General features: G+C 37.7%; 1 protein-coding gene across 1 annotated transcript; it reads left to right on the top strand.

Moving 5' to 3' along the window:
• The first annotated feature begins 4,879 nt into the window (after positions 1–4,879).
• On the top strand, positions 4,880–9,936 carry LOC139132971 (NLR family CARD domain-containing protein 4-like). The gene is made up of 2 exons (XM_070699304.1): positions 4,880–5,334; positions 6,908–9,936. The coding sequence occupies exons 1-2, from the start codon at positions 4,995–4,997 to the stop codon at positions 8,845–8,847; spliced, it is 2,280 nt and encodes a 759-aa protein (XP_070555405.1). The 5' UTR covers positions 4,880–4,994; the 3' UTR covers positions 8,848–9,936.

The following is a 9,936-nucleotide window of genomic DNA, read 5'->3' as shown; positions in this document are numbered from 1 at the left end:
CGCAAAAGCTTTCACATTTATTCATCACCATGGTGGTAGTCACAACATAACACGGTGCGAAGTACAGGCACATTATGCCAAACTGCCCTTTCACAACACTGCGTGCAAAGCAATTGTCTGAGGATACACAATGGTGTGCCACCAAGCCTGGGCTTGCTATTGATGAAATGTCACTCCGGAATGACAAATTTGCAAAGAATATCAGTGAAACAGTTTTCGTTGATGCTGTTATGACCCAGAGTGGACTTTCCAAACTTAATGGTGAATGCATGTACAAAGTACCCTCACTCTGAGTTCTGAAATGAACGTCCAGTATCGTATTGGGCGTGTCGCGCACCAGCCCAGTTTGAATCATATTTGGCAGAGCGGTTTTTACTGTGATGTATTCGCAAGGTGACTGGGTAACCGTACGTTGTTAGTCTCAATCCGATCAGAAATTTACTGAATTATTTACAAAATAATGATCCTACCCCAAGCAGCCTCCTTAACACTTATTTTAAGTGTACAGCATTCCGGGTTGTTTTACGCTAGGGAGTCAGCTTCGAATTCTGGTTAAACACGAGTGCAGTACTCCAACGGCGGCGCATGCCCTCGTCCTTGTCATCGCCCTTCCTAGCCGCGGTTACCAGGACATATTGAAGCTCCTAATGTACCAGGAACACAACGCGATGTGAGATATCTGGCCACAATTTCACCTTTAAAATCTCACTGTTTAACTTGCATTGTCTTGTCAGTGGGCCAACGATATCTTGTGATCGTACACTGGTAGATTGGTCAAAACGTTGAAATGTTGATAAATGGAATGTGAATTGATTTTAAAGTGAAAAATAAAATCGAAACGCAAGCGAAAGTCACAATCTGAGTGAAATCAAAACGAAGTTAAATATAATTTTGGAAACAAAAATAAAAAAATATTTTATCGGAACATCGATCACAATGAAAATATTAAAACGGAAATGACTTTTAATTTTGAAACTAAAAAAATGAAAATCAGAACGAAACTCAAAATGAGAATCACTTTACTTCTAATATTGGCGCAAAATAAAAATGAAAATTGAAACGAAGATGAATTTCATTTTGCAAAGACAAATCACGATCAAACTGAAAATAAAGCGAAATTCACTTTAATGTCGTGAAAAAAAGTCAAATTGAAATTAAACTCGGAATGAAAATGAATGCAATTTGAAAAATGGAAATAATTCTACATTAAAACGACAATTAGACAAACAAATACCAAATAAATAATCCAAAACAAACAAACAAATGAGAAACAAATAAATGGACATAAGAGAAAGTAATAAATTGAATAAGAATTGAAATGATCATTGACCGAATAGTCAACACGATAAGCTTATATTCAAAATGCGACATCAGCATAACCACCTACTGAACCGCCCCCCCCCCAAGGGATCATTGACTTCATCGCCGCGCCACCAATGCCATGCCATGATCGATTATTTTTCCTACCGCAAATGGAATTTAGCGTCTCACAGCCGTAAAAATCCATACCAGTTGGGAAGGCTATGAAAGGTCCTTACATATTTATGTTGTAAAATTCATGTTTGATCAATTAGAAAGCAAATTTCCGGCGATTTCTAAAGTCATGTCGATACCGTTTGTTCCCGTTTCAGCTCTTCTGCATGCAACGTTTAAAACGTCCGGGCTGTTTATTGCGTTACCCGTTTTAGAGGGTGTAACACATCAAGTGACCCCTCTTTGGTGTTTGAAAAGAGCATGAACACCCCCCTGAAGTTTTTCGATATGACCCCTTCCAGGATTTTGCCCTGCCACACCACCAGTCTTAGTATAAGGGACACTCCCCTAAACAGACATGTAATTTTACCCTATGTAAATTGGAGGCTTTCCGTAAAATGTTGACGGCTTTGAACAATGTTTGTACGTTTTCCTCTGCTTCTAAACCACTCCCTGTGTGCTGAATATTAAGAAACTTTAAGAGAAAAATGATACTGATTCATTGTCTCAACAGGATTTTTCAAAGTCCCCAGTTTTCAAGTTGTGTCATGAATAATGATTTTCTTTAATTCTTTATAATTTTCGATTAGTTGGCTCACATTGCCATGTGCATTGCATAGCATATTTTATACTGAACCTAGACAGTCGATAGTCACATACGACGGCGGGGAAAGCGCAAGCGGAGCGCCGAAGGCGCAAGCCGCGAGCGCAATAAGGCGCTACGTTTGCGATTCCACCCCACCCCACCACACCGTCTTATGTGCGAGAGATTACACCAATGAGAGAAAGAAAAGGCACAAGGGATTGTCGACAGTCGATACTGAACCCCTAGCTAACAAATAGTGAATAACTACGGTATATCAGCAACAATCATGAAAGTATTTCCCTTACCATTCGTTGTGACTTCACCTCAGTGTCTTTCCTCACTACTTTCGCAAGATTTTTCAATATTGTTGTTCTTCATCTTTCGCATCCTTTGGATCTGTTGCACCACCAAGTATATTTATCACATGTCCGATTTCCCTGGTTTCCTCCTCTTTGTAGCTTTTCCCGGCCTTATTTGAAGAAACTTCATGCAAGGGACAAGTTAGCACAACCATACTATGATGGGCACATAGCCGTTAGCAGTACTGAAGAAATTTACATCTTTCAAACGATCGCGTACTGGCAGTAGATAGCCAATCACAGCGCGCTACGTTAAAATCACCTGCTACTGTCGTAAGAAGGTGGTCATTTCAATTGTTGCCCTTATGACAAGACTCCTGGACGCGCGTATTGGTTCAGTGCAGCCTGGGTGATAGAGGCAAGTAATAACGTAAGCATCTATGACCCACCAAATACCTCGTTTTGGTTATTATCATTTTAATTCCTGAAAACAGATTTATGATCTTAAAGTCAAACAGCACATAGGTCGGTGAGACAGCTGTCAATAATAATAATAATAATAATCTTTATTGCCAGTCGATAAAAGAATCGAGAGGAATGTGCCTTGGCGTTGCTAAAAAACACTTACACACACACAAACAAAACTATCAACATAAAAAAGGCATAGCACCACCACGTACAAATCTAAAATACAGATTTTTTAAAGTTACTACAATCGCACAAAATTCATAAAAACTCAGAATGACATCATTAAATCAATATCTCAAATACGACAGTTTTTAACTGCTTTTGGAAAGAAGCTATGTAAAAACCGGTTAGTTCTACATTTAAAAGACCTGAAACGTTTCCCCGAGGGAAGCAGTTTGAAAAAGTGATGTGCCGGATGAGTTATGTCATTGATGATTTTCTTTGATCTGCGGAGAAGCCGAACAGAATAAAGTGACTCGACTGACGGTAGTTCACAACCAATAATTTTGAAGCAGTCTTCACTATTCTTTCAAGACTATTCCTATCCTTCTGTGCTGCATTACCGTACCAGACAGTAATAGAAAATGTAAGAATACTCTCAATAGTTGCTCTGTAAAAACGAATAAGTACATCCTGACTTAACCAAATTTCTTAAGCTGTCTTAAGAAAAATAGACGTGTGTGCGCTTTCACCACCATGGCATTTATGTGGGTGTCCCATTTCAATTTATTCGTAATCGTTGAGCCTAAAAAGGTAAAAAACTCCACCAATTCTACAAGTTGATCTTTAATTTCAAGTGAAACTATAGAGCCCGGATTTCTACGAAAGTCGATAATCATTTCTTTGGTTTTCTTGATATTTAGCTCAAGATTGTTATCTGAGCACCAGTCGACCAACCAGGCAACCTCAGAGCGATAGATGGTTTCATTGCCATTTATGATGAGCCCTATAGCTGTAGTGTCATCTGCAAATTTTAGAAACTTTACAGAATCATCATGGGAAACACAATCATTAGTAAACAAAGAGTACAACATCGGTGATAAGACACAGCCTTGAGGTGCACCGTACTAAGAATAATGGAGTTTGAAATTTTGTCACCAAATTAACACTCTGTGGTCTATTCAACAAAAGTCGAGGAGCCAATGACACAAGGACATATTTAGATTGAATGCTTTGAGTTTCTCAAACAGCTTCTTTGGAACGATCGTATTAAAAGCTGAGCTGTAGTCAATAAAAAGGATTCGTGCGTATGTACCAGGGGATTCCAGATGTTGAAGAATAAAATGCAAACCAAGAGCAACAGCATCATCAACTGACCTATTTGCCCTATATGCAAATTGGAATGGATCTAGAAATGGACCAGTGACAGATTTAAGATATCTTAATACAAAACGTTCAAAAACCTTCATAATAACAGAAGTCAGGGCTACAGGTCTATAATCGTTCAGACATGAAATTTTCGTTTTCTTTGGGACTGGCACGATTATTGATGATTTGAAACAAGCGGGTACTTTACACTCTTGTAAAGAAACATTAAAGATGTCAGTAAATATAGGGGCAAGTTGGTCGGCACAATATTTCAGAGTTGACGTAGATACGTTATCTGGACCTGCAGCCTTTCTGGTGTTCTGCATCAAAAATGAGTTCCTGACTTCACTTTCCTGTAAAATGAAAGGCGGAGAGTGATACTCTGAACAAATACCTGTGAGAGAATTTTGTTCTGAATCAGTATTCTTTGAATCGAAGATACGTGTTGTGACCGTGATTGGTTGACACCCACACCATTGATATCATAAATTAAACATGTTTCCGTTTAAATATAAGCCTCGCTTCTACCACTTTTACCCAGCATTGCACTTGAACCTATGCAACTGCAAAGGTAACATCGCTTCTGGGAAATTGAAATAGGAATTTTAAACAAAAAGCTGGACAAATCTTAAAGTGACAGACTTGGGGCAGAACACGCCCTTCACAAACAGTCGCTGCCGTTTAATTATTTGCGCAGTTGCATATGCTCGTAGTTCGTACAGGGTTTCTGACTGGGACAACGGCACCCGGAAGGACGTTGCTCTGACGGAGTCGATAACGTCGCAACGAGTAGGGTTTAATTTCTTCAGAACATTGGCGTTACTAGGAGGATTTGAACGGAGTCACTGCTATATTCACCAATGGCGTCAAGTATTCACCCTTTGCGTGATTTATACATCCGTTTAAACTCCCAACTCGGTAAGGAAGAGGAGACCAAAATACGAAACCTGTTGACAGGTATTCAAATTCCAAAGCGGGACATCGAGAAGTTAAAAGATCCCGCTGCAATATTCCTGTATCTGGAAGAACGTGGCCATATAGGCGAGAATGATCTACGTCTTCTCAGAGACATATTGGAGCATGTAAATCGTACAACCCTGATACAGACAGTGGCAGAATATGAAGCAAAGGTGAAGACCTATGCTGGAATTACTCAAACAATAACAACACGACCCTTGTACTGTGGCGGCCATGATACAGGTGCGTGTTCCAGTGCTACATGCATTTGTCAGCTGCTCCGTGTCGTTACTATTTCCCGTTTGAAACAAAGTAACTTGTCGTATGATCATTTCGAGTGTTCTTCTTGAGTTAATATATAATCCATTGTATAATGTTTTGGTCAATTTGCAGGTTGCATTCACGAAAGTACATTTCCAGTTATATTGCCCATTGTAAGCTGCATAAATAGACAATGTCAGAGTCATTCAGCCGAAAATTGCATATTCAAAATTATATAGAATATATAATTTTCGGCTGAATGAATAGTAATGCAAATGACAGTGAATGCAACTTGCATATACTACCTCTGCATTGCCTTTTTAAATGTTGAGTGGGTACAAATTAACTATTATTTCAACAACTTCAATTGCAGTTTTCATCACCGAGATGTTGAGTTATCGCCATGATTGTGTGGCAACCTCATGGGAAACAACTTTTAAAATGTGATATGAAATATGTGAACTGTGTATGTATGTATGTATGTATGTATGTATGTATGTATGTATGTATGTATGTATGTATGTATGTGTAATAATCTTCCAAATTGGCGCACAGAATAGTAAAATTTCACGCTCACAATACATTAGCGTTCTTGGACGCGAGTGATCAAGCGACGTTTCTTTGTTTGGACTCTAACAATGCTGTCGCCTTGAAATACCAGCACAGTATCGACATATGATATCGCTCATTTACACATTTGAAAGAATTGTCCGTAATTTATTTTTCCCATGATGGTATTCAAGTTCTGCGTACTACCCCCATGTTCTATCTTGTTTCAACCAATCGCAATATTTAGCCGTTGTTTTCATTTTAATTTATTCATGGCGTGGTTTGAAACAAAAGAATTCAGCAAGCCATGCACGGGCACGTGATAATTTCTACTTTTGTAATCTTTTCTAATGTCGGTAAATCAAAGTATTGTCTTATTATATTCTTTATGGCGTCGGCATCCGACATAGCCAAGATACTGTATAAATAGACACACTAACTCAGAGGAAAAAGGAGAACTGGAGGACCGATAACCACGGTCACTCTCTTGTGGAGTGACCGAGACAGGACATTCACTCAGAAACTAGAACTTTGACCGAAACAAGAACTTTGGACCACGATCACTCTCTAGTGGAGTGACCGAAACTAGTAACTAGGATCAACTAAGACTCATGTATCAGCGGCTGGGCCTGTAGGCCCAGTTATGGTTCCGTATTCAATAAATAAGTTCCAGTTATACATCAATCTCATCGTTAGTTCCAGCTTCTTTCCTTTATGTTACGATGTATGTATGTATGTATGTATGTATGTATGTATGTATATGTATGTATGTAGTATGTATTATGTATGTATGTATGTATGTATGTATGTATGTGTGTATGTATGTATGTATGTATGTATGTACGTGTGATGTGGTGGTGGTGGTGGTGCGTGTGTGTGGGTGTGTGTGTGTATCAATGGATGGATATGCATGGATTTATTAGTTTACTCTCAGATACTACTTTAAGTCGTCCTGTGCATATCATTATATGCGCCAAAGTAAATTATTTTCCCCATCCACTTTCAGATATCGTATATCGTTGTCGATACCGGCTGCAGGAAACTTATCAAAAATGGTCTAACATAACTCCATTTCCTTGGTGTGATGGAACTGACAGGTTGAAGCTTGAAGACGTATACACCGAACTTGAACTTCAGGCAAAAGATAAAAGAAACATTAGAAAGGCTGAAATGTTTACATCAAGAAATGCCCGTGTTCCCCCAAGACGGATTCTGGTAGAGGGAGATCCAGGGTGTGGAAAAACAACGCTTTGTAAAAAGTTGGCCTTTGATTGGGCAAGTGAAGAAAATGTTGATTTGAATCGTTTCAAGCTTCTCTTTTTTCTTGAGTTACGAGATGTTTTTGAGTATCACCGCAATAATCCTGATAAGCAGTGCCTCATAGACGTTATTTCTGATTTATATCTTGATTTTTGTGACCAGGATAAGAGTTATTTGTGGAATTATATTCAAAGTAATCAATCTGAGATTTGCATTGTATTTGATGGTCTCGATGAGGTTCCAGTTCAGAACCTGCCAAAATATTTTAAGGAGGTGGTCAGAGAGAAATTTTCATTGCTTAAGAATAGTGTAGTAGTCGTGACTTCTCGAAAAGTCAGGGACAAGAACAGCAAACAGAGTTATGATACTCAGTTGTGTATCAAAGGATTAGATGAGGTCGCATTAGAAGATTTCGTACAGAAACACATCAGAGCCACCCAATCAAATGACGACCCATGCGAGTCGCTCAAAATTATGAACATATCACATTTAGTTGACTTACTATATGACAAGCCCGATAAATATATTTTGAGCGATGTAACAGAATGTCCACTCATGGCACTGATGTTATGGAGTATATTGATGAAAAATAGAAGACATTGCGTGTCAAAAACAGACTTCTATACAGTGTCATCCTTAGTTGACATGTTAGTAAAATGGCACTTACACAAAATAGGCATATGTGAAGACCAAACAACCGAGGAAAGTACACGCATGAAGCATCGCCTTAGTAAAATTGCTTTTAATTGCCTGAACAAAGACAGCAGCACAGTAAATAACGAAGACATTTCAAATTACCCAAACGTTTTAAACGTTGGATTGTTAACAATAGAAAGTAAACCGTTTTTATCGGAATGTCCTCGATATAAATTCATTCATGCGACATTTCAAGAATATTTGGCAGCCGAACATGTCAAGAATCTTTACGATAACGATCCTGCAAAATTTTCAGAAATAACAGAAGAATACTGGATGAGGGGCAATATTACCTTCTTAAAGTTTTTGGCGGGTGCCTTAGGAGATGATGTAAATAAGCTATTTGAAGCCTTGAGTGGCAGTGACTATTTCAACGAGCAAACTTCCAATAACGACGACGATTTGGATAACAAATCAAATGAATGTTATCATTTTGATTGCAGTGCTGAAATGTTGTTTGACATATTGTTTGAAAGTGGAACCAAAAGAAAAGATTCATTTGATGCGTGCGTTGCTCTTATGCCAAAACTATTGACTTTGAACGTGGATAAAATTTCTAAATACGACCTGCAGAAACTGAGGGTCTTCGTAGATTTAATTTCTCATTCCATTATGCGATTTGATGAAGTGATTCTTCAGAAGAATGTCATGACAATGGAGAACAATTACGCTCTATTCAAGAATCTGATGCCTAAAAAGTTAAATGATTCGGGCATTAAAAGAATATTATCTGCAAACAGTAACACAGAGGGTTACGTGTTCATGCCTTGCCATAAAATGATCGCAATAATTATACTGACTTGGTTCTGTGCCGTTCAACGACTACTCCACTGTTTCGATCAAATGTTCCGCCAATTTGAACGACGGAAATCAAATCGACGGATTAATTCGATCTTTCGGTCGGATCGAATCTTTGACTACATCCCCATTAATCATAGAGTACCAATTCCGATCGACATAAATAGGTCCAACATGTCAGGGCAAAAATAATATCATTTGATTTACTCATCCACATGCAAATGGACTAATGTGACGCTGCAAATGTGTAGTTTGTTTGGACCTCATATCTTATCATCGAGGCAAATCCTATGACAGAAAAGGTTAGCAATGACTTGGAATGCTTTCATAAATTTTTACATGTACTAAAACTTACAACAAATTATTCCGCAGACAAAGACTTTATATCAGTTTTGTAGTTTAAAATATTGATAATCACGTTTAATTTTGACAACCTCCAATATACAAGTCGATACATTATAATCATATACTGACACATAGCTAGTTTAACTATTTGCAAGCTTCTGAAATATTCCGCACTTCATCGTTGTGATCGGTTTCCAAGAATTAACATTCATGAATCTGTGACAAGTTGAGTTTAACTGCTCTAATAATTCCAATGTCTTTAATCGATTTAATGAACCAACGCTGTTTGTCAAGTGTAAGTCAATGCGAGGATATTGATCTTATGGTGCAAAAAAAAAAATCAGACGGCGACGAATCACATTTATAAGGAATAGGGTTTAATGATTTCAAGATTTGACTCTTAAGAAATGTTGTTAAATATTCTAAGCTGATCATTATCTATCTTACTTAGGTGTGCACTATTGCATTTTACTCGAGTGTTTAATCATGAAGTTTAAGAGAGAAATTTATGGTATCTTTAATGATTATTGTATATATTAATGTATTATTGTAGTATTTTCTATTGTATTGCGGTGTTTGTGACATGTTTTATTAAATTGCATTTATATTGTTTGATACTTTATTGGGATTGTACAATTTACTTTAGAGAATTGTGCAAATTTGCAGACTTTACTTTCTGAGATCACCTCTATTGTTCCACAAAGCATGGTCGAGCAAAACTGTATTGCTCAAAGATGCTTTCAGTACATGATTGCTAATAGCTTACTGTCATCAGAAATTGCTTAAATGGATAACCACTATACGAACACATCATCATGATTCAATCACAAGATTACTTTTGTGTGAGACTGATTTCAGGAAAAATATCTGATTGCGTAATCTTGTTTGATAGTATCGCCGTTGTTATATTTCATTTTATCAGAATAAAAATATGTA

This window comes from Ptychodera flava, chromosome 5, assembly GCF_041260155.1.
Source record: "Ptychodera flava strain L36383 chromosome 5, AS_Pfla_20210202, whole genome shotgun sequence".
In the NCBI taxonomy this organism is placed as follows: Eukaryota; Metazoa; Hemichordata; class Enteropneusta; family Ptychoderidae; genus Ptychodera; species Ptychodera flava.
This window is presented reverse-complemented; position numbering and strand designations above follow the sequence as displayed.

Coding starts and splice junctions, on each gene's coding strand:
- LOC139132971 (XM_070699304.1), top strand. CDS start 4,995: ATGGCGTCAAGTATTCACCCTTTGCGTGATTTATACATCCGTTTAAAC. Junction 5,335..6,907: donor CTGTGGCGGCCATGATACAG/GTGCGTGTTCCA, acceptor ATCCACTTTCAG/ATATCGTATATCGTTGTCGA.